We start from the raw sequence: 25,727 nt of genomic DNA, 5'->3' as shown, positions 1-25,727 counted from the left end.
CTCACTCCTAATTCTCACAGGGATGCAGAGAGGTGCACGGGGACACCACCCACGTTACAGGTGGAGAAGATGGCTCGGTGAATGTAAATGACTGAGCGCAGGTGCATGGCCAGTCAGCAGCTGAGGCTGGTCCAGAAGCAAGGGCTGATGTACCTAGTCCAAGCCTTTAATTTTCACCTGACTGTAAGAGACCTCTTTCTTTCTTTTAAAAAATAAAACAAAAAATCTATCTATCTATCTATCTATCTATCTATCTATCTATCTATCTATCTATCTATCTACCTACCTACCTACCTATCTACCTATTTCTTGAGATAGGGTCTCACCATGTACCCTTGGCTGTCCTGGAACTAGCTATGTAGACCAAGTTGGCCTCAAAGTCAGAGATCTATCTGCCTCTGCTTCCTGAGTGCTTGGATTAAAATACAATTATACCATCCGTGTGCCCCCTCAAACTCATGGTGAGCATATGCATATGTATATAAATACAACCTACTGAGTCCATTAGTGTTGCCTGCATATATGTGTATCTGAGTGCAGGTGCCTATGGAGACCGGAGACTTGAGTTCCAGGGTGATGTGAGCCATTGCTTGACATGGGCGCTGGGAGTTGAATCTGGGTTATGTGCAGGAACAGAGCATGCACTTAACCTCTGTGCTATCTCTCCAGCCCTCCTCTCTCTCTTGTCGTTGAGAAAGGTTTTTACTAGATAGCTCAGGTCCAAGTTGGCATTGACCTCACAGCAATCGTCCTGCCTCAGCTTCCCAAGTGTTCTGATTACAGATGGGTGCTGCTGTGTCCAGCTCTAATGGAATTTTCCATTGCAGCCTGATCCTGCCAGTGGAGAAGACATTTTCAGGCTGTTGCTGGATAACAACTTTCCTTCCTAGTCTACTCAGGACTGGACCAGGGGACTTTCAGGATGACGCGAGATACTTTTTTTTCTTACACGTGTGGCGACATTTCTACTCTTTAGAACTTAATTCCGAAAGGCAAACCAGTAACTACTGCACAGAGTTTATTGGCTTTCGAGATACTTCCTGGGTGGGTGGGTGGGGGAAGCCACATAGAAGCCTGCTGTTTGCCAAGAGAGGGCAGGGATGGGACTGCACAATGTGACTGCCTCAGTGCAGTGTCTGTTATGTACCCACTCCATTGCCACGTGGCCATGTGCTCAGCCACGCTGGCCAGTGGCCTGTGGCCTGCCCCAGTGGGACAGACACTCACCGCAGATGAAGCACGTGGTTTTTAAGATCTCCTCCTTCTTTTGCTTCTCACTCCTCAGGTCAGCAAAGGTGTCGATGATGACCCCAAAAATCAGGTTCAGGACGATGATGATGACCATGAAGAAGAAGAGGAGGTCGTAGATCACCCTTGCAGCAAACAGAGGCTCCTGGAGATGAGAGATGGTGCTCTCAGGCAGGGCCCGCACTGCCCTTTGCTCTTCAGAGGTCAGAGTCCAGCTCCAGCTGGACAGCTGTCCACTTTGACAGGACTTACACTGAGCATCAAACTTTAAAACTCCCAACCAAGTCTCCTTTTAATCCCCTGGCTCTATACTGGGAGTGCTTCAACGGCTGTGGGAAACACAACTAGGAAGATTCTGTCAGTATGTTGGCCAGACCTAATATTAGACAAACCTGTGTCTAAGGAGTTGCCCTGGGGCCTCAACATGCCTTAGTGGGGTCTTGAGGGAAGGGACTCTGGCTGGGTTCTGCACAATGGCTTGTCACACTCCCAGCTCATGTTCCAGACCTGACAGCTTACACTCAGCATCACCACCGAGCACCCCCGCTGCCTGCCCCCACAAGCCCCTGTGCCCCCTCTTTTTCCCTTGAGATCGGTTTACCTCTTTGGATGGCTTCCTGAGCACGTCTCCTACCCCTCCCCCACTCCGCAGCCCGTGACTCAGAACAGTGACGATGCACATGAGCAGGGTCTCACACGTGTGTTCCTTATCCTGTTCTGTTTCTTCTGCAGGGAGCAGCTCTGTGAGCAGGGCGAGTAATAACACAGTTAAGACAGGAGAGGGGAAAGAAACACTGTGATTCCCCAGTGATGCTTCCCAAATGCCATCTCTCCAGCTGGCAGCCCATGGAATAAAATTAAGCAGTTGCGAGTCAGATATGTGCTGTCGGGAGTCAAACAGGGCTGTTCCCACTTTAAACCTTTAACTGAAAACTTCTCAAGCTAAGCCACTACTGTCCTTCCTCTATGGAGCTTCAGATATCTCCTATTGTTTGACCATGTTACACTATAGTCCTACCTACAAACAGAATAGTCTTTGGCCTAGGCTGGGAACAAGGCATCTTGCTTCTCAGGTGAGGTTTCTGCCAGGTACCCACTGGGTATGCTCAGAGGACAGAAACAGGTCTTTGGCTTCCCATTAGAGGCCGTTTATCCCACTTTGCAGCCTGTCTTGCTACCTTCTCACTGGGCTGCTAAAGATCTCTCTTATCTATTGATTTTGTACTCCTGGCAGGACCTCACACAGATTAGGCAAGTGCTCTCCCACTGAGGTACAGTCCAGCAGCTTCTGGGGCTCTGTAACTTTCACTTGCTTAGCCTGACACAGATCCATAGAGACCGGTCCTTTTCTGGAACCATCTCTTGCTGCTCTCCTTGCACATGCCTGTTATCTCTCTGAAGGACTTTTATCACTGAATGCCTTTCTCCCCTCCTTAGCCTGAGAGTCCTTAGTTTGAGTCGCAGCACCTTTACCACAATACTCTGCTGGCTGCCAGTCTTCTGAATGGCACCCTTACTGAAGCAGCATTTGGTTATGTGAACTCTCGTTTACTCCACCATCCTCCCCTCCCATGCTGTCTCCACTCAAATATTGGCTGCCTCAAGTCAGTAGCTTGCTTCATCATATGTGGCTTCCTTTTCTGTTCATCCCCACAATCCCAACTAACTTCTCCCTTTCGTTGTTAGCCTCACTCCTAAGCAGTAGTTCGGCTTTCTTTAATCTGCTTCCAATACCACCTGCCTCACGCACTTCACTGAAGGTGTCTGATAGTCACCTGGGGCTGGTGGCCATGTGGTCCTACCTTCTTTGGGTGCAGGAGAGGTGCAGTTCTCCCCCGTCTCTACCCTGCACACATCAGAGTACAGGAAATCGTTGGCCAAACTCTCGCCAGTTTCTGGGATAGAGAAGGGAGTTTTGACGAACAATCTGGCAGCATATGGTTAAAATGTTTGAAGTCCCTAGTTCACGGCTGATTAAACAACCCTTTACATAAATAACACCCTCCAATACTGCATATAAATTCAAAGCACAGATGCAATTTACACTCTTATTTGGTGAGCTGGATGGGAAAAAAGCCAGAAATGTCAAGTTCTGTAGGCTTACTAACAGTATCACACTTAAATAGCACCTCTCCGGCTTTAAAGACAAACAGCTCAAACTCGAAGACAAATACTACTGGGTGTACAGATTCCATCAAGATCTGGAACTTGGGCATGAATGGAACCCCAAGGCCCAAGCTGGCTCAGTTTAGAATAAGAAGGTAGGTGATACTAAGTGCCACTTGGTGTCAACTGAAGGTTGAATGAACTTTTACAGCAAGTTGCACAGTTGCGGGAGAAGGCGGCCAAGCTTGGTGTGGCATAGAAGGTCTAGTTTGTCCCCAGGATTCAGGCAGCCTGACTCCTTGTAACCAGGTACTTTTCATTAAGGACTGACAGCTCTTCTGGGAAAGAATGCTTTGGCATCATCTAAAAATGACCAAAGCAATTGGTCGCTGTTTATCATTTACCAACAGGAAATCACTTCCAGTTTTGTTATATACAGGAGGTCACTGTAAAATTCACACTTTTTTTTTTAAATAAAGTTTCAAGGATAGCCACCTCAAACAATGTGGGGTGCTTGTCTTTCTACATTAAATATACAGATACCCAAGTGTGGTATATGTATGGATGTAATCCTAGTACGTGGGTGGTAGAGGCAGGAAGAGGAGGAGCTCAAAGTCTTCTCTGGCTACATGGTGAGTTTCAGCCTGGGCTATAAGATGCTCTGTCTCACAAAGCTCCAAACACAAAACAATACAGTGATATAAGTCTTAATTTAAGGTATGATCTTACTACTATTATTCTGTATTTTCTCATGTTATCAGTGTTTGTCCATAAAGGCTTATAAGGATGCACTCTCTGTGTGGGGTACTCCACCCCACAGATGTGGGCCATCGTCCAGTGCAGTGCCCTGTTATATTTGGATTGCTCCCAACTTCAAATTGCAGTGAACATTTTCCTAGACATGTCTGCTTTTGCACACACTCAGCAGGTTTTCCCCAGAAGTTACCAGAAGTAGGTTCAAGGGGATACTTTCACTTTATACAGTCAAAATGCTTTGTGAAAAAGTTGTGCTGGTTGAAAATATGGCATTAGTAAGTTAGCCCTTTTCTGTGTATTTTTGAGACGGAACCTTGCTATATGTGGCCCAGGCTGGCTTCTACACCAATCTCGGCCTCTTGAGAGTTTGGATCAGAGTGTGTGTGAACACATGTGGCTTTGTGGTCACTGGCCCTCGAAACACAGTATTCAGCATTACCCTTTGAATAACATGACAATGACATTTGTGTTCATACTTTGTATTCTGGTGTTAGAGACACAGTTGCCTGCTAAGGTCACGTATTTACTCTAGTCTGGTTATAATTGTGTTAACGCTGAAAAAGACAAGAGGACCCCAAACCCACCTGGGACAGCTGTTTCATTGGGCAACCTATCTACTTCCAAGATAAAGTCATCCTTGAAGAACAGATAGCCCACAATCGAGAACAGGTAAACCAGGATCAGAGCCAGGACCGCTGTCAAGATGATGGACCGTCCATTGCGGGTGACACTTTTAATGACATTAAGCAAAGTCTCCTCTCTGTACACTAAATCAAAAAGCTTCAAAAAACAAGACGATAGAAGAGTTGTTAAGGGATTTGGTTTATATCAGCATCATTTACTCTCCTGGAAACTCAGAATCATTCTATAATTTTAACACGTAACATGTTGCCTGTCTTCACAGTGAGAACTAGGATGGTAAAAAGGAAGAAAAATAAACACAGAAGAGGGGGTGGCAATCAGTACCAACTTCAAACCACACACAAAACAGGTTAGAGGTTCCAGAAATAGAAATAGGAGTTTCAGAGAGCGAGGCGGAAGAAAGTACCGAGGGTCTTGGAACCCATCCATTTAGCATCTAATTTCTGAGCTTCTCCAAAGGGCTAGGAACTCTGGTATCTGTCTGCCTCTAGGAAGGCCATTATCTAGTTGTGAAAGGCAGGCATGTTGTAATGGTTTTCAAAGGGTTCTCATGACCCTTTGGCAAGCTTCTATCTCCAGTAATATTTACATTATGATTCACAATTTCAGTTATGAGATAGCAACAAAAATAATTTTATAGCTGGAGGGGTCACCACAACCTGTATTAAAGGGTCTCAGCATTAGGAGGGTTGAGAACCACTTAGCTGGTACAAGCTGCAAGATCTCTGGACTGCTGAGGTCCATATCTCAGCTCAGTTACTGAGAGCCAGTGGGATCCTGGGCTTTGTTCTGTCCCTAGTCCCTAGTCTCAGTTTCCACATATGCAGACCCCAAGATGGAGAGTTAACAAGAAGACTAATCAATCATTATATATACAGTGCTTAGCACACAGGCATACATACATACTGTGCAAGTACAGTAACTGGTAATCACCAGCTTCCTGATGAAGACACTGGAGCAAAGCCACACAGTGTGGTTGAAGGATGTCCATAGTGGAGACATACCAGGAAGCCTTACCCTTTATCCTCCTCCCCTAGTATAGGAATGACCCCTAAAGGCCACACTGGGTTCATAGGTCAGTCCTAACCCCTAGCTTGCAGGAAGTGGGCTTCATGAGAAAGGCAGGATCCCTGAAGGTACACATGGACATTAGAGGATGACAGGTAGAGAGATTTCCATGAAGTACAGGCAACTGTTTGGCTGGGGAGCCACTAGGGGAAAGCTCTGGAGTAACTCTTGGACTTAGTTAGAAACTTTGAGTATTATTTTTAAGATGGAGGTCTCTTTATGTTGCCCACACTGGCAGCAAACTTTTAACTCTCCTGCCTCAGCTTCAGCTTCTTAATCATCTAGTGTTATAGGCACATGCTGCCCAACCTGGCTGAAGGCTAGTGTTGTTTGTTTGTGTTTTAATTAATGTTGCCTCTGTTCCCATGTCTAGGCAGCTCTGAAAGGCTTGGTCTTCATTGTGGCTTTAGCTAACTGCACAGTGAAGATGGTTATGGGGAAAGCAGGTGGGCTCTCCACTTTGCTTTTGAATTACAGCGAGATGCCGAATGAGCCTCTGTGGACCTCCATCTCCTCATCTGTAAAATGAGTGCACAGAGCTGGTCTCTTCAATGTCTTCCAGTTTAGTACTGTATATCTGAGGCCATTTTCTGGCCAATTAGCTTTTCTCCCATCTGTATCCTGAAACCAGTTTCCTAGAGGGTACTGGGCAAAGTAGGATCCTTCAAAGGAAGCAAGGATGTGGCATTTAACCCACAAAAGAAAGTAAAAGGCTGTGTTGCTTTAACATTGGTTAAATATTTCCTAGCAACTCAGTCTGAAGTCCTAAGAGCAAATCACACAGTGAACAAAGGGTACTTGTCTTCTGTGAGCAGGAGGCGCCGAATCAACAGGTCAAACCAGGAAAGACCCTCTTACGGTGTTTAGAAAATAATTTTAAAATTTAAACAATAAAATATAGCATATATTCTATATTTTTACTTATAATATATATAAATATATTCTATATTTTTACTTAGAAAAAATATTTTTTCTAAGTAAAAATTGACCTTGGAAAAGATAGAATATAAAGGAAAAAACCTAATAATTCCATTCCATCATCTATAGACATCCACATATTATTCCTTTTAAAAATGGAATGTATAGATATTATTAATAAATACCATAATACTGACTTATAGCCACTCCTGGACATTTCATGTCATGTCAAAATGATCTCCTAGTGTTATTTAGAAACACATACACTTAACATAGCCAGTATCATGTTTGTGACTAGTCAACATGTTTTCAATTGTCTTATCAGTGCTTCTGTGATGAATACCTCTGGATATGCTTGTATACACATCTGTCTACTTAGGGCTTTCTGACTAATTTCCAGAAACAGAAATCTGTAATTCCTGTTATAATAGAAGAGTACTGCCTATAGCCATCAAGTATGCTGTCTCAATTTATATTTGCAATTACTAGCAATTTAGACCCACTGTGTCCCTATGGCCACCAGACCAGGAATGAGTGTGCTGTTTAACCTTTCTCAGGCGACAGGTTAAACTCAGAGAGTGTGGGCGTTCTAATGAGCTTGCCTTCGCTCAGCACTCAGGGATGAACCTGTCTCTGCGTTCAGTGACCATCTGGGGCCCTCATCCTGTCAGCTGCTGTTTAGGAACTTTGTACATTTTCATCTCCGCTGTTAATATTTTCTTAAGAATACAACTGGAATGCAGGCTTGAGGCCAGGTCCAGATGCTTCCTGGGGGCCATAACCTTAGGCCAAGGGATTACTGTTCCTTCCTCCTAGATAGCTAAAGCCAAAGGAGCTCTGATCACCCAGGGGACTCCTCTAGATTTCTCTGTAGGAAGTCAGTCTCTCTCTCTCTGTCTCTCTCTCTGAAAACTCAGGTTTGTTTTGAACATGGGAGGCTTTCTTTCTTTGTGGGAGTATTGGGTTTTGAGTTCTCATCAGACACAATCAGTACTTCTTTGGACAAGAACAGGATCCCACAGGCAAGTCAAGGCTCAGGAAGCCCCTGGATGCACACGAGAGTGGCTTTCACCCTGATCTAGACTGACAGCACTGTGCTTCCGTGACAGGAGGGCTCTGGAAGCCCAGGTGTGAACTGCAGCATGGGACGCTGCTCTCACAGAGGTATGGCCTGCCCATGATTGGGAGGAATGACATTTGGGTCTGGAAGATCAAGTGACTGTGTGATTCAGGACACAAGTTACTTAACTGCACCATGCGTCACGGTCCTCAGCTGCGACCTGAAGACATCATCTCCCTCAAAAGGTGGGTGAGAGTGTGGGAGCAGAGAGTTAGCTGCTACCGGTTTGCCTCTGTCTCATTGATGGGAAGGCTGTGAGGTAAGGAGTGTGGGTCTCACCTCACACTGTCCCTTGCATTTAGGAAAGGCCCTGGCTACCTCCAAAAAATAACTCAAAAAAACAAAGAAGCAGAATGGAAATGAAGAAGAAAGGAAGCAAGATCAACAGGAAGGAGAGCAGCAAGGAAAGCCACACCCAGCAGGGGGAGAGGGCACAGGTCAAAGGGCACAAAGGGAGAGATCCTACCTCAAAACAAAACAAACAAACACACACTCAGGGACACAAGAGACAATCCCTGACCTCTGCCACTCTCCCCAGGGAGAGTGCACTGGTGGATGTAGGTCTCCTTGACTCACGTGCTAACTTCTGTCCAGGGATGTTCATGCACGATACAGAACAGTTCCAGAATAGGCTCCAGAATGGCTCTAAAGATTTCTGATGCAGAATGACCAAAATAGGCCACATAATAGCACTCACAAGTACATCCTGCCACCCCTTTGCTTAAAAGTTCAAAGTACAGCCAGCCAGATTCTGAAACTAGAGAAAATAATCCATTCCGTTTAGCCCGCCAACATCTCTCACTAATGGAATGAGCTAATCCTGGTGAATTCTTTATCTTTTTTTTTTTTTTTTTTTGTGGCATGGAGAACAGAGGATGATAAAGATAAGACTAGGGAGCTGTCCCGTGGCTATGCTTGCTTAGGATGCTGACATGAACAGTTACATGTGATCCATACAGTATCCCTGCAAGGAAAACCTTCTCAACTTGTAAGGAAGGAAGGAAACGAGACAGACAAAAGCAGCTTAGAAACCATACGTCGGTTTTCCTTAAGGACGTTTCACGATCCCTATTGTCTAAATCCTTTCATTCCTTTCCTTTCCTTCCATTTCCCTACCCCCTCTTATTTTGAGGCCTTGGGTATTTTTTTTTTTTTTTGATCTTCATATTTTTATATTTCTTGTGTTTGCACCATAAAAGTTTATGCTTCTTGCCATGTTATGTAGGTGCCCTGAAATTTCTTATCCCCAATTTTATAGATCTAGGTTTCTTTTGACTTTGGCACAGAAAATCATTATTTGGTTTGTAACTTAATCTGCTCCCCAGAAAGGGACAGAACCAACTCACTAACTGTCAAGGTCTTAACAACTTGGCTCTATGGGAACAAAATCACTTTTACTTAGCAAGCTCACTGTCCTGGGTCTTGAGGCTTTGCAAGTTGCTCTTACTTTGGTCCTGGCATGTTTGCCTTGAGAAACAGATCCCAGAGGACTGTAGGTGACAGTGTCAAACATATGCCTCTTGGCAAGTGCTTCCCGAGTGAGAGAAATGGACACATATGTAGGAAACATCTGAACTGCAGAGGCACCTCTTCTATGAGTGGAAACTACAGATGTGCCACATACAGGACATGATGAGATCCTGCACTGCCAGGTTCCCTGGAGCTGCCCTGTTTCCTATGTCATTTTCCTCTCAGATCCTCCCAAGACCAGATGCAGTTGGAGTTTTATATTATAGGACCAGGCCCAGTAGCTGTGATTAGAAGGTGGGGGGTCTGTGATAAGAGATGACACAGTTCTCCAGATGTGAACCCCTGGTACTCACCAGCAAGCTATAGAAGAATTCATGTACGAAGAGGCCCATGGCACAGATGAGTAGATACAGCAAATGATAGAGGAACTCCACATCCAGAACCATGGCCCGGTAGCCTCTGGTGAAGGTCCCACAGTTGCCCACAAAGCTCATCAGGAAGATGATTTTATTGCAGACCTGAGAACAGAAGGTGGTGGGAAGAGTCAGATGACAGAGACCATGCTCAACTAGGCGTGAGAACCTGAGAGGAGCCTTAGCAGCGAGTGCCCACCAAGGTCTCTCAGAACTGTCCTGTGACTCTAAGTCATTCCAGTACTTTGCTTTTCAGGCATAATACAAATTACACGGTAGTCAAATCATTTCAAGTGTACCAGCAATCAAGCAGCACTTGTGTACGGCAAAAACAAAATTAACACATACTGAAATGATGGTTTTCGAAATGAACCATTTCTAACATTCTTATATGAGTCAGTCAGATACACAAGTCACCCCTCTCTGTGAACTCTGTGATCAGCATGCTTAAAGCTCGTTATCTAAGCTGGCTCCATTCCAGACACTACAGGGGCTGAGCTTAATGAGAAGTGGACACGTCTCAACTTTCTTTGCTTCTGCAGTCACAAGTAAGATGAACATTTTCTTAAGAAACAAAAATAGGGTTTTGCCAGGATGAGCTCTTTGTCCTGTACTTCTTTCAGGGAACGATTTCTGACCTTCCCATGGGGGATCCACCCCTTTTCAAGAACCAGTTCCCGAGGACGGGAAGGAGCTTCATCCGGCCAATCACAACATTATATTCTTCTGGATATAATAATTGTTCAAGAATTGTCATGTGACCAAATGAGCCAATAAAACCCAGGAGGCATCCCCCCCCCCCCGGGATTATAGCAAAAGACAATTTTGTTTTTTTCTACTTACCTTGAACCTGAAGGGAATATGAGTTTAGGGCTACTGTCCTCTTCTTACCCCACCATGGGTCATAAAATCATAAATATTCAGTAGACACAGAGCCAAACTAAGGGACAAAAGAATTGGGCCCTCATGCCACTGCTTAAGCCCCCATATTCAGCTATACCTGAAGCCAGGCTCTTGCTTTCTATGTCAAAATGAACCAATGCATTTCCACTCTGCTTCAGCTAGTGTAGGTTTCCTGACACCTACTATTGAAGGGGCCCTGACTTACCTACTAGATAATACATTTGTATGTGAACATACACCCCCTGCCTGGAAATCCATCTCCATTAACAGGCTGACAGAAAAGCTGGAGAGAAGACTCTGAATACACTTGGGGAAACCATCTTCTGCTTCTCTAGTTCCCTTGGCACCAGGCACACAGACATCCTGCCAGCTAATCTGCAGGCCAGTGTAAGCCAACTCCTTCACAATCAGATAAGGGAGGTCACCAACACGGACAGAGAACCTCCAGCTTTCTCAAGAACCCTCAACATTCAATCGGCCAGGTTTCCCCTGAGTTCTGACCCTGTGGGTGAGAGTCCCTCACAGGGTAGCAGAGCATAACTGACTCTGGATGGAGGTTTAGAGAGAGGGGTTTGGAGAAACGAGAGATGATCATAGTCCAGTTGACACCACAGAACCTCTTACACACCCAAGTTCTAAAAATCTGAACAGGCCAACAGTCCACTTCAACCTACTCGCTCTCCTCTTTAACATTCACTGCCTCTGAAGCAAGTATCTCCTGTTTGTGGACTCAGTCTATTGCCCCTACTCCTCACTGACTGTTTGACCAGCTTTTGATCTAGCTTCCTGCCCTACCTCTAAGGGATGCTGTCAGTATATACCATGTCTTATGTTCTGAGCACATCCATTTTGCTTCCTCTAGCAGGAGACTCGTGAGCCTGTCCTAACCCTAACCCCAAGTGAGCCATCCTTTTGATAGCACCCTAGCCTCTTCCCCTAGCCTTCACCTGTTTGTTCAGCCACTCTTCCTTATCCCATACACACCAAATGGTATGTCTTGCTAAAACAAAACAAAACAAAACAAAACAAAACAAAACAAAACAAAACTCTAAGTGACTATGATAGCTGTCCTGGCCTCCTTAGCTAATGTATTAAAAATAGCAATTGTTCAACTTGAGTCTTCCTTGAAAATGGTCTTTGTTAAAGATGTGTTGTTTGTGGAATGATCAAAGGACAGAACAAAAAGAAACAGATAGTCACACATTCTGAGGAACTAATATCTTTTCTTTCCATCCATCTGTCCTGTCTGTCATCTGATTATCCTATGTTCCCTCTGAAACAACTTCTCAGAGCACACAACACCTATGCCACTGTCTCTAGAACTCTCTCTCTCTCTTTGCCATTGTGCCCATGCTTCGATAATTGTAAGAGCTAATAGAAATGGCATGTTGTGCCATCTCAGGCATTATAAGTGAACAATGTGAATGTATTGTTGCATCATTTCATTTTAGATGGAGGCCATAGTATTGCCCCAGCCACCCATGATTGGAAACTTAGAGTTAAATTGGTATTTTTTACACTAGGGAGATGGCTCAGTTGTTAACATGCTTCCTGTGTAAGCCTGAGTTTGATCACCAGAACCCATGTTAAAAAAAAAAATCCTGTGTGGTGGTGTAGACTTGCTATCTCCGTACAGGGGAGGCAGTGGGGAGGCAGTGACAGGGAAGCCCTTGGTGCTTGTGAGCCTAGCCAACTCAGCAAGCCTTAAGCCAGTGAGAGACCTGTCTCAAATAAGAAGGTGGATGGCTCCTGAGTAAAGACACTAAAGTTGACATTTGGCCTGCCTACACACTGGCACAAACACAAGTACACACGTGAACTGCAGCCTCTAGACCCAGGTGGCTTGAATGAAAATAGCCCCCACACCCCAGGCTCGTGTGTTTCAATACTTGACCCCAATTGGTAGACTAATTGGGAAAGATTAGGAAGTGTGACCTTGTAGGACGAAGTTCATCACATGGTGGTGGGCTGGGGGTGGGAAGAGGAGCTGAGGTTTCAAAAGGACAAGAGCCATTCACAATTTGCTCTCTCTGCCTCCTGCTTGTTCAAGATATGAACTCTCAGATGTTCCTGCTGCCGAGCCTTTGGTTCCCCCATTAATTGACTTGAGCCCCTGAAAGTCCAATTAAATGCTTTATAAATTGCCTTTGCCTTGGTATTTTGTCACAGCAACAGAAAGGCAACTAATACACAAAATAAATTTATTCCTTTCATTGTCCACCCAGTTAAGACAATAATACTTCTTTGCTTGAAGAAAAAAACCTCATCATTGTTTGCTCTGCCTTTTTGCCTACCCCATGGTGTTCTTTCCTTCATCACTGAGACACCTGCAGCTTGTTTCTTATGTCTACACTATGACTCAGCCTTACCACACCTGATCAAAAGCGCTGGCAGAGCCCCAAGGGCCTCTCTGACTACAGTACCTCCCACCCCAGTCTACATAACATGGATGAATGAATTTTCTAGGATGTCTTTGAAAAGATCATCTTGGCTCAAAACACTGCAAACATTTACCAAGGCGAACAGTGTACCCCCCCTGCATCAGTCTCACTGACTCGTCAGCAAAGCTACAGGCATGTGGGAAACATGGCCACGAAGGTTCCCTTTCTCAGAGATTTGGGCTTATTCTTTAAGTCTTTATTGCAGCTACAACACTTTTAATGGATTTTTGCCATTGACCCTCTATTTTAATTCCTCACCCAACATTTACCACCATGGAATGATGTTCTGGAAACACATGCAAATCTGGAGGAAGACATTCAATGAACTTACCCCAGAGTTCAGTCTTCCAGGATTAGTCCCCTCCCTAACACGGCTCTCTGGTCTATTGCTCCACTTAGGCCTATGAAGCCTAAGACAAGCAAAATGCTTTCCTGAGTCTTGCACTTCCTGGCCTCACCTTTTCTATTCTTTCATGTACAGTTTCATAAGGTGTGGTGGCAAATGCTTGTAATTTTTATCACTCTGGAAGGCTGAGGCAGGAAGATCATGAATTGGAGGTCAGCATGGGCTACATAGTCAATGTAAGATCAGCTTGGGACACAGAGAAAGTTCAAGGCTGAGCTGGGCTCTACAGCAAGAATATTTCAAAAATCCAAACCAAACCAAAACCAAATCAACAAAACACAATTTCAAACCCGCTGCCTTTCTCTGTGCTTATGTGGCCAGAATCCCTGATGCTTTAGCGATCGGGATACCTGACACAATTCTGTATTACCTGTACTTTTCTATGACACTTCCATTTTTGTACAGCCACGTCAGCTTTCTTACATGATTAGAATAGAAACCAAAGCCAAAGGAAGGTGTTCTGAGATTCCCAAGATGCAGGAGTCCCATGCCACCTATAGCCTTCCCTCAGCCATAACTATCTCCTAAGGACCCTGGACATCCCTTTAACTATAGTGACAGCACTCCACTGATATCTAAATAGTCATCCATCATTTCTCCTTCCCTCACCACTTGCTCTGTCTGTTTGTGAACAGTCCCTCTAACCTCTCCCCTCTTTTCTATGTGAGCCCTTTGAGAACCGAGTGCTATGTTAATATTTGATCATTTGATTTGCTGGCTAAAAACCTATGGTCCAAACAAACCTTTGGTCAGACTGACCAAACTAACTTGAACTTCGGTGGTTGCTACTGTCCCTGTCTAGCTCTTGAGAGGGATACTCCCAAGGAAAAGTCATGTTGAGGCCCAAATGATGCCCTGGGATACTCAATTCACCCTGAAGAGGTCAAAGGAAGATGGAGACTAATAGCATTTTTTTCTAGATTGAAAACCAAAGTCAAGATGCTAGGGACAAAATGGAAAGCATTCCTACTTACTCATATATGAGAACTGTACTACAAAGCGATTCATACTTACATTGAAAGCTCCCAGCAGAAACAGTGTGGGTTGCAACCCAACTGAAAATATCAGTCGTAGGATTGTAGAAGCAATTAAGGCCCGGATGCCGTGGGGCTTGGGCAGAGCAATGACAATGGCCAGAGAGATGAGCATGGCTGTCCACAGGAGGCCTGACCAGTGTGGCTCTAGCGTTCCTGGAAAGACAATACAGACGTCTTTAGAATTTGTTTTCATGACATCTAGGTGACAGAGTAAGATAGGTCTAATGACATTTTCTTTAGTTACTTCTCTAAACGATGTTCTGATTTTTTACCTCATTAGATTCCCAGTCATTCATGTTTCTTATGCATCCCCCCCCACCACCACCAATTCTCTGGTCTTCCTGTGTATTTTGGGTTTAGCTGAGACATTACTATTTCTGGTAAGTCATTCCTACTTACAAAGAACTTGCAAAGTGTTTCCTCCTACGCTATGTCACCATACTTCCTGGTTATTCCTATAGGGTCCCGTATGCTAGGGAAGGGCTCTACCCACAGAACTACACTCCTGGCTCAAATACTACTATTTTCTTTCTTTCCTTCCTTCATTCTTTCTTTAAGATTTATTTTATGTCCATTCATGTTTTGCCTACATGTATGTCTGTATGAGGGCGCCAGATCCCCTGAACTGGAGTTACAGATGGTTGTACGTTGCCATGAAGGTGCTGGGAATTGAGCCCAGGTTCTCTGGAAGAGTGGCCAGTGCTTTTACTGTTTGAAATATTTCCCCAACCTCAAATGCTGCTTTTTGCTAACCATCATTTTACTTGTCTGTCTTCTATCTAGACTCTTGAGAAAAGTATGTGGCACAGAGGACACACCAGATTCTCACTCAATAAATAAAACTCATTCTCAGGTCAGAATTTACTTTAGGGGAAGGAGGAATTGGAAGCCTAAGCTGACTTATATTCAAGATCTGTGAAGTCATACTGCAGGTTCCATGGCTCAATTTGATTTTCACAAGGGAAGGGGGAAGGCGACTTCCGGCTTTTGAGCATCATCTACAGTTAGATTAACCCAGTAGATAACGAGCTTCTACCAGTTTTTGTCATCTCTTGCTATTTCAGGTTCTATTTAGAGTGTCCCACGAGATGTCTTGGTTACATAACATGAGCCAACATGGCTAAAAATACAGTTCTGTAAAACACTCATTAAAAAAAATAAAACACCCCTATTGCAAATGCTGTCACATTCCGAGTCTCCCTCGGATGTAAACAAGCAGGGCTACATGATTCAGGACACTTATATAAAGGAGATTTTCTTCTTTAGAATAGCCAGGAGTGTAGTCCAGCTCAAGAGGAGGTACCTATGCAGGTGGCTGCTCTTTCTCCAGCTAAGTGACAGCCACCTGAGGCATTTTCTCTTCAACAACTGTCCCCCTAGAGCCAGCCACTTGCCTTCCCCCCCCCGCCTTCACTTTCAACATCCTTAAGGAAGAAAAGCTGGTTAAAATGGGCACAAAGTGGCAGTTCAGGTCCCCACTGTCCATGTGAATGTTGGATGGGTGTGGTGGCTCTCCTGTAATGTTCCTGAGTAGGAGGTGGAGACAGGCAATCCCCTGAGCAAGCTAGCTAGGTAGACTAGCTTGGGCTCAAGTGAGAGACCCTGCCTCTATATACAAAGTAGAGAATGGTCAGGCAACACACGCATTGTTAATATTGAACCTCCACACACAAGCATAAACATGTGTGCTCACACACATGTGACCACGTATACCTCATCCACAGAAAATAAAAGAAATGGGCACAAAGGTACATAAGGTTTATAGAAGCTAAAAATGTGGCTTCTGGGGGCAAATTAGCATTTTGTGCCCATGTAACAACTGTCACACATCCTGCTGTCTCTCCTGTTCTCATTAATTACCGTTCACTCAGCCCTCTCTAGCAACCTAGGTTGGTGCAGTATCTCTACTTTAAAAGCAATCCAGTCTTTATGCATTTTATCTGAAGTGACCCAGGAAACGGCTGGATGTACATGCCTTTTATGTTAACAGTCTTCAGCTACTGTTAAAATAAAAGCAGCAACTCACTGTGCACATGGATCAAGAATTTTGACAGTTTTTTGTTATATGACCATCACAGGATGTTGTTGCCACAATCAAGACCTAGAATGTGCTCACCCTGACAAACACGAGCACCCTGACAGGCTGCCTAGAGGTCTCCTCAGTTCATGTGTTGCCTCACCCCACTCCCGGATACCACCAGTGTGCTTCCTGTTACTATACGCTTGCAGTTCTCATGAAAATGGAGAAATAACTGTATTAGGAGGTAGGCTTGGGTGTGACTAACAAGTGCTTAAAGAATCATGGTGGCTACTCCCACTTCATTGTTCTTGCTGCTGAGTAATAGTCCGCACTATGCATGTACGGCAATTTATAATCTATTTATTCATTCACTAAGTGGATGGATGTCTGTGGTCATCCCAGAGGTACTGGGAATGTTGCTACTAGACCATTCAAGTGCAAATCTTGGAGTGAAAATGATGCTATCATTTCTTTTGCAGAAACACAAGAGAAGTAGACTGCTGGCTCTTACACAGAATGTACAATTTTGTGAGATACTGCCATACTACTTTCCAACCAAAGCAACCACACATTCTTTTTTCTTTTTTTCTTTTTTTGCCTTTCACTAGCCATTGATATTAACAGTCTTGTGATTCAGCCATTTTAGCAGGTCTATAGAACTACATCACTGTTCTACTTTGTATTTTACTGATAACTCTAGATATTGGCTATCTTCTTACATACCTACTTGTCATCCTTAGATCTTCTTTTGTTAATCATATGAGCAAATACTTTGCCCATTCTTTTAATGTGGTAGTTTTTCTATTACAGTGTTTTATGTGTTTTTAATCTGCATTTACATCCTGATATAGTGAGATAGTCTTTGGAGATGCCTTCCTCCATTCTCTGGCTTACCTTTTAGCTCATAAATGTTTAAAAATGTTAAATAGATTTCTTTTTTCTGGATACACTATGTAGCCACACTACAGGGCTAGACTATATAGCTCTGGCTGTCTTAGAACTATTTGGGGTTGAACTCACAGAGAGCTGCCTGACTTTGCCTTCTATGTGCTGGAATTTAACAAAAAAGAAAAAAAGAAAAAAGAAAAAAAAAGGAAAAAAAAGCCCAATTCCACAAAGCCTGGCTTCTAAAAGATTCTCAATGTCTTAACCATAAATATGGCTGGTACAACACTTGCACCCAAGGCCTGAAGAGGCCAAGGTAAGAACCTGGTCTTTTGATGCTATTAACACAGTACTGAAAACTAGTGCTAGACTCCAAGAGACTGGGTCTAGAAAGAAACCTTGGAGACAGCTGGAGAAATGTGAATTTGGACTATTACAAGATTTACTGTTAGTTTTGTTACATATGATAATGGCCTGATGGTTATATATATTTTAAAATATGCTTATAAGTTAGAGGCACACTGAAATATTTATGGTCAAAACAACAAAATGTCTAAACTTCTCTAAAATGTTTCAAAAATACAGTGGGGGGCTAGAGGAAACAAGTTTAGCAAAATGTTAATTGTTCAAGCTGGGCCGATGTACATGGCAGTTTGTCATGCTGTTCCTTCTACTCATGAGTAAGTTAAAACATTTCAATAATAAGAAAGTTTAAGGAGCCATACTGTCTTTATTTGAGCCATTGTGGCATGTTCACAGATTGAGTAGTATCTGACTCTGCACCAGGACTGTGCTTCTGACAGGTGGCTCAGTGGGCTGGGACGATGCTTTTGAAAAGGAGCTTTTAAGGCCACTGCTGCTCTTGGCTGCAAAGGTCATGTAAGCCACAGAACCACAGCACTGTACAAAATTAGATTGTTATAACATCTAAGAGGTACTTTTTAGCAATTCTGTTTTTAGAAAGATACTGTGATGCAAACATACACAGAAAATTTTATTTTAGAAGTGCTGGAGCTCAAATCCTGGTCTTGGTCACGCTTGGCAAGCATCCTACTACTAAGCTGCACCTACAGAGTCTAACACATACTGATCTCACACTGGCATTTTCAGACCAATTAACCAGATATATTTTCTGAGCAGTATGAAAACAACCATTTTCCTGAAAACAGTTGGTGCTAAGCACAGAAAATTTCCAGAACACATGTTACAAATGCAAGCATTCACTCTAATAGTGAACTGTTGCTTCAGTGAAAGGGGATTCATGGGTCACCTCAGCCTCTTTTCATTCCCAGGAGCTCTGACACTGCTTTCCATAAGTCCATTGGTATGAAGTTCTGAAGCCCATAATCCACAGTCTGACAAGGAAACCCTGTGAGGCTAATAAAGGTGGGCGCCATATCCGAAGTGCATCACCATAGAGTTGGAAAGATCTCAGCCATCACTTCGTTCAAGGGGTCTCAGATTTGACTGGTAAGAGATAGGCTTCTAAAGCTATTTTGTCAGCGCCTTCTAGGCATTTCTGAAGCCACATCAAAGCCTCAACATCTTCACTGTCAGCATCTTATAATACAGGAAACATCAAGGAGTAACCAAAGAGGCCTGCACGGAGTCACATGACCAGTGGCCAGCAAACCCATGGCTAGAATTCTACAGTATGAAGACTAATACTGAAGGTGAGGGGTGTCAACTCACTGTCCCCAAACACTGGTCTGGATGCTGGTGCAAACGAATAGTGAAGAAAACAGTTGGGGTGGATCATTAACGTCTATATGAAATATCTTCAGAGGAGTGGAGGGCAGAGGAGAGCTCAGCCAAAGAAATGGCTGGGTAATCTGCTGAGAGGAACACAGTAACTTCTTGTGTCCTTGAGCTGGAAGGAGACCGGGTAGTCACCAACAGAGGTTTGTGCTGACTCCCTGACTACTCTCACCTCCACTGATCAGAATCTTTGTTAAAGGAGCTAACTCCCCAGAGAAAAACTGTAGCCCCGTGTTCTGATCAAATCTTTTCAAATATTGACCCTCATGTTACCTAAAGTGGCATTTAAAGAAAATACATACACACATACATACATACACCCACACACACCCTGGGTCTGTGTTTAGATCATGCTTCAGTGAAGAAGTGGCCATTCAAATAGTGCCTTCAATGTAAGTTAAGTCCAACAGGAAAGTTAAGTCCTTGAAAGGGTATGTGGCATTATACAACATGTTATCACTTTAAAGTCCTTAAGTATACTTTTATTACACATGTGCTGCTTAGATCTATGACTGTATTATTCAGGTCAAATATTCTCAGTGTTTTCCTGGTCTGATTCTGGGGCTTCTTTATCCCATCAAGTGTAATACAGGAGGCAGGTTGTTATATCTAAAGGTGAACTGGTGGGCCAAAAAATCTCCAAAGAAAAACTTAGCTAAAAACCAACCTTCCTGGAAACTGGGCTACATGGGACTGGGAACAAGATCCCATGCTGGAGCACTTGCCTAGCACTCATGAGGGCTTCCATTGCGTCCCTAACATGGTGAGGAGAGAGGGAGGACATGAATTGCTAACAGAAGAGGAGCCTTTCATGTCTGCCACCAGAACTCCACAGTGCCAATGGCTCTCAAATGCCAGCTATCAAGTTGAGGGTCCCCAGTAGAGAAGTGTTGTCCTAATCGTTGCCATTTTTCATCAAAATATGTTGAAGGCTCATGTGGGCGTCTGGAAGGAGATGATGGGTGGGGGAAATCCACGAATGGTCGCAGGCGGCTCTCCACAGACTAAACACTCAAGGAGTACTGGCTACAGTCTCAAGACTTGCCTTACCTCTGACCTGCAAAAGGGAAAAAAACATTCCAGAGGTTTCTTAGTCTTTAGTTGAAAACCACTTCCGAAGCACAGTACGGGAAAACATACAGTGGCCTGACTGTTTATATCTATGCTATGAGATCAGCTATGCATCTAACTAGCTTGGTGTGATATCTCTCCTAACTTCTTGGATGCATGCTTTCCCTGTATGTAGGACATGGGGCTTAAGACAATTTCTGACAGTCTCAATAGCTCTTTCTCCTCTTTCTAACAATTTTAAGTTTACTTTAAAACTAGATCTTGGGTAAAAGCTAGCATTTCATCTTATCTGCGAATGGATAACTGGGATCCTAAATGGCACTAAAGATTTCAGTGACAGGATTTAAGACCTAAGACACAGCCTTCCAGAAGTCATCAGCTATTTCTTTGAGATTAAATATATTTAACCTGCTATGGTAGAATACGCCCGTATGTGGGTTAGTTGTATGTCAATATGACACAAGCTAGAATCATTTGGGAAGAAGGGACATAAATTAACAAAGTGTCCCCATCTAATTGGCTTGTGGGCAAGCCCGTGTTGCATTTTCTTGATTGATCTCTGAGGGTGATCTGACCCCTGGGCAAGTAGTCCTGGGTACTCAAAATTTGGATTCTCAGGCTTCAGAATTTTTTTTTAAATAAGATTTTAATAACATTTTATTTTAGACCTGGATGCCAATGGGATTACTTAGTATTTAATTTATTTAAGAAACGAATATCTCAAAATGTAGTGCAAGTCTGTGTTTTTCTGCAATGTTCTGTTAGTGAAATCAAAAGGTAGGCTGAGCTAGCTATGAGGACCAAGCCTGTGAACAGCACTTTGATTCCTGCCTCAGGATTTCTGCCCTTATTTCCTTCAATGACAGATTGTGATGTAGAAGTTCTTCTTTTCCCCAAGCTGCTTTTGGTAATGGTGTTTATGACAGCAACAGAAACCTTAGAAAAATAGAAAAAGCAGGATGACAGCCTGGATCACCAGAAGGCCACAGCAAGAGAGGAGGAGCCTAGGTTCCAGGCCTGCTTGTCCTTCTAGCAAGATGGTGTCTCAAAAAGATAAGGCAGAACACTTAAAGAAAGAAAGGTATGGTTACCTCCCCTCACTCCTTTAAATGGATAGAAAAACGCCACCAGCAGGTTCATCAGGACGGCCAGGTTGAAAGAGATGCTGCTCCAGAAAGACATGTTTCGGGCACACCAGTACAAGACAGGTTGGGCTGTGGAAACAGATGAAGCCAGTGAGGTTGTTGACTGCCGCATGTCAGAGGGCTAGAGCTTGCCACAGCCCTTACTTCTGCTAGATCCCTACAAGTCCACTCTTGTTCCCAGTCTTGATCCCACCAGTAAGAACAAGAATTTGTTTCAGAGCTGGCACACAGTCACATGACATCAGGTCATTGGAGAACTCATGAACAGAGGCTTCATTGGGGTACAAGGGAGAAGAGAAGGGCAAAGGCTGGGCCATCGAAAAGTCCTTCGTGCCCTGTCAACTCCACCAGTTGTGGAATCTGAGGGTTAGCCAGAGTTCAAATACTGAACTTCTGGTTCTCCCCCAGATCTCCAGTACCAGATGAGATGCCCAAGAATTCAATTAGCCTTTTAGAAATGTCAGAGAGACAGAACATTCAGAGTTGGTGCAGCTGAGCCTCTGACTGGGCCTGGTACCATTTTCTTCACTTAAACACCCCATCAAGTCCCTTGTGTGGGACAGTTACCCCCCTTTCACCATCAACTCACTTGCCATTTCCCTCAAATGGTATAGTTGATCTCAAAACCAAGGAACTGGGGAAAGCAGATAGGGTCAGCAGTGGAGTTTACATCCAAAAGCTCCAGGAGAGAAAAGATAGGACACAACGCTGTAAGTTTATCCTGACGTGGCCATGCAGGGGACAGCTTCCACAAGACAATCTCGTTGGATATCATTCCCTCTGCTCCAGAGCACAGCACAGGATATGTGAGACAGGAACTCTATTTTGTCCCACCTCCCCACCAGTGAAATCTTCTTTGTAAAACTTTAGGACAGCAGCCAAGCCTTTGGAAACATCCATCCAGAGAGTGTTATGGCACAATTAAAGAGGTCTCTGGTAATTTAGTAACTGTTGATAATCATGTTGGAACTTGGTCACGGGCAATGTTTCAAAACTGTTGAGTTACAGAGCTATGAGCAATCATCTAGTTTGAAATTCTTCATCTTCAAAAATAAGAGAAACCAATGCCCAGACATTGGAGGAAGTATTCACGATCTTGTTTTCCCAATTAGTGATCATCTGGGGTTAGTAAAAGGACTAAGACAGATGGCAAATGTCACCATTCAATGGAGGAGCTGACTAAATCCAGTCAACTGCCAGGTAGCAATGTAATATTTTGTAAAATAGTAGTGAGACAAAAATGAAATCCTTTTTTGAGTCAAGGTCCCAAGTAGTATCAGGTAACCAAGTAGTGTCAAACCAACCACACAGGTTAGGATGACCTCAAATTTCTTATCCTCCACTCTTTTACTGAGTACAGGGATGGCAGCTGTGTGCTACTGTGCCTACTTTATATGGTGCTGAGGATCAAACCCAGGGCTTCACATATGCTAGGCCAGCACTGTATAACTGAGATACATCCCAAGCCTGCTGAAACAAACTGAAGATGAGAATTCATCTCCTCTGGCTGTAGCAGCCATTGGCACTTCTATGGGGACCGAAGTGGACACTTGTGATACATGTAACAAAAAACACCTGAAAAGGTCAGGAGAGCTGAATGCTGAACGTTGGTGATTGCTGAGGCTGAGAGACAGCTTCAGGAAATCTGACAGCACCCTCTCCACACTAATGTATGCATCAAAAGCTCATAAGAAGTCAAGAAATACAAAAAGCTAGCAGAAATCTGTGGTGGTCCTTGGAAGCCAGCATTCCTTAAATGAGAACATGTCCCTTTCAGTACAGCAATAATAAATGATCTTTAACTAGGGTATATAGCTCACAAATAAGTTTAATTTCTCAAAGCTAATATTCATTATGCTCTCATTTTGAATCTAAACAAATAAATAATCAGTTCTATAGCTCAAACAGTTATTAATCCAGGTATACAGTTATGGTTAACGATCCACAGTATCTTTACACTTCCTATGATACATTGGGCTAAGTCCTATCCTTCTCCAAACCATCTCCCTTCTCCACATAAGGTGCTTCTACAACCTAACCTAGTGGTAGTTCCCACAAACGCACTGTGCTTTCCATATTCTCCCTCTGCTGTGAGATAGCACATGCCCCAGTCTTTGATGGAATACCTTAAGAGGGGCAGCTAATTATATTGTCCTGAGTATGGCTGTACCTGTGCTATGATTCTAATATGAAAAGGATACTTTACATGCAGGCATTAGGTTTCTAAGAGCAGGTCACAAAAGCTCTGTGGCTTTCTTCTCACTCTTGCTCTTCAATCATTCACTCTAAAGAAAGCAACTGCCACGTTATGAAGATTCCCCAGATTCACTGGAAATGTCTATGTGCAGACGAAAGGAATGCCCTGATTTCAGAGCTATTAGAGAGCACAAAGAAGTGGACTCATCAGGGCCAGGCAAGTGCTTAGATGACAACAGCACTGGACATTATCTCAGTGGGGACCTAATGAAAGACTCTGAGATATAACTATCCAGCTAAGCCACTCCTGACCACAGGAAACTATAAGAAAATGAGTATTTGTTGTTTCAAGCCATTGTGTTTTGTGAATGATTAAAGCAATTAACATACATTGATGCTCACAATGTCTGAAACCTCAGTCTTCAGCTGGTGAATGTGTTATGTTACATGACAAAAGGGACTGACAAAGTCTTTCTAGTGAAAGGAGGAGGCAGAAGATTCACCCTATCCAGATCTGGATTTTTTTTTAAAACTCAGTGAGAACCTCACCTGACTTCCAGAACAATAAGATAGTTCATGTTCTTGTAAGCATCGGAGTTTGATATCGAAGCAGCAGGCAATAGAACATACCTCCCCATCCCCTAATCTTCTAGGCTGTGTCAATCCAAATCCTGCTAGATGTTACCACCATTCATCCCCTTCTTTCAAGTCCTTCCCCATACTTCTGTAACCTGTCATTGCTTGATTATAACCCTGGTCATAATCAACTTCACATTGTAGCCACTTAAAAATCTACTTGTGCTGCCTGTCTTCTTACAGAGTGTAAGTTCCCACAGGAAGAAATATCCACGTTGCCAAGCCCCCCTCCCCCGTACCTTGCAGCATGTTGTCTTTTCTAAGGATTGTAATTTAGTTGAACTGATATATTTGTCACACACCAGCAGAATGGAAGAACGCTGGCACCCGAGACAGACAAAGCTATTTAAATAACTGCATCCAGGGCATGTCTCGGTCACAGTGGTTCCTGGTTTGTGTTCAAGAAACTAGGTTTTTCTGGATGACTTAGGACTCCACACAAGCAAATGCTACCTCTAATGTCATAAGCATGAGGGAAAATTCCAAGCAAGAAAGGGTCAGCATGAGCAACTCTCTCTTAGCTTCCTCTTGCTCTGTCATCTGGGTTCCACAGCCTAGAGTCTTCTCTTCACCAGATGTGTGATCTTCAGGTGTCAGAAAAGGGATGGCCTGAGAAAAGCATGTGTATACATAGAAGGGTGTGTGTATATCTTTCAAGAAGAAAGCAGGAAAGGGCTTCTGTGGAGCAAATCAAACCGGGTGTTAAACTGCTTTAGAATTAAAACGTTTGCAGAACCAATTTCTTCTAAAAAACAAATTTCTTGATCTTTATTTTATATGCATGGGTGTATAGCTTGCATGTATGCATGTGTATCACATGATGCCTGGTACTCACAGAGGCCAAAAGAGTGTGTCAGATCCCTGGGAACTGGAGTTACAGATGGTTGTGAGTGGCCAGGCAGGTGCCAGGAAGTGAACTCAGTTCTTCAGCAAGAGTTGCCTGGGCTCTGAACTGCTGACCCATCTCTCCAGCCTCATACTGATTTCTTAACACTACAAAACACTCACATCAGTAGACAGGCAGACACTGAGGGAGAACTGCCTACTGACTTCCCATCACACCCATCACAACCTTCATGACTTCAGCCAAAGGTAAGCTAGCTTTGCCAACACAACAGGAAACTCTGCACACTTGGCAGAAGTAACTTGCTCGGGAAAAGCAGTGTGTTCTATTTTAATTCTGCTTCTAATGAGTACATCTCTCCCCTTCTAAATACTTGCTTTGTTTAATTCACTTATTGTTTTTCCATTTTTCTCTTAGTCTATAGCTTTGAAGGCAACTAAAAATTTTCAGATGACAAGTATTGTTGTCTTTAAACTTCCCTAAAACAAACACTATTTTTCAAAAGCCAGGAAGATTGAAACCAGAGGAGGCATTAGCTATAATTTACTAAAAATCTTGGAACGATGAGGCAGCCTCTCTGGAGAAAATGAATCTTGCCTACCCACCGGTTCCCAGAGGGTCTGGGGATGGGTACGCTGCCTGCC

At 43.6% G+C, this 25,727-nt stretch overlaps 1 protein-coding gene across 13 annotated transcripts in view; it reads right to left on the bottom strand.

The window, feature by feature from the left end:
* Positions 1-25,727, bottom strand: part of Itpr1 (inositol 1,4,5-trisphosphate receptor type 1) — a 336,899-nt gene that overhangs the window by 29,693 nt on the left and 281,479 nt on the right. For all 13 annotated transcript variants that reach the window (XM_029478976.1, XM_029478977.1, XM_029478980.1 and 10 more), the window contains 7 exons: positions 21,354-21,476; positions 14,506-14,681; positions 9,682-9,846; positions 4,695-4,890; positions 3,051-3,143; positions 1,850-1,989; positions 1,228-1,393 (listed from right to left, as the gene is read on the bottom strand). In XM_029478976.1, coding sequence (XP_029334836.1) covers positions 1,228-1,393; positions 1,850-1,989; positions 3,051-3,143; positions 4,695-4,890; positions 9,682-9,846; positions 14,506-14,681; positions 21,354-21,476 — 1,059 coding nt within the window. The remainder of the gene's footprint in view (positions 1-1,227; positions 1,394-1,849; positions 1,990-3,050; positions 3,144-4,694; positions 4,891-9,681; positions 9,847-14,505; positions 14,682-21,353; positions 21,477-25,727) is intronic.

Source organism: Mus caroli, chromosome 6 (assembly GCF_900094665.2).
Source record: "Mus caroli chromosome 6, CAROLI_EIJ_v1.1, whole genome shotgun sequence".
NCBI lineage: Eukaryota > Metazoa > Chordata > Mammalia > Rodentia > Muridae > Mus > Mus caroli.
The sequence above is the reverse complement of the archived record's forward strand: the minus strand, read 5'-3'. Positions and strand labels throughout refer to the sequence as shown.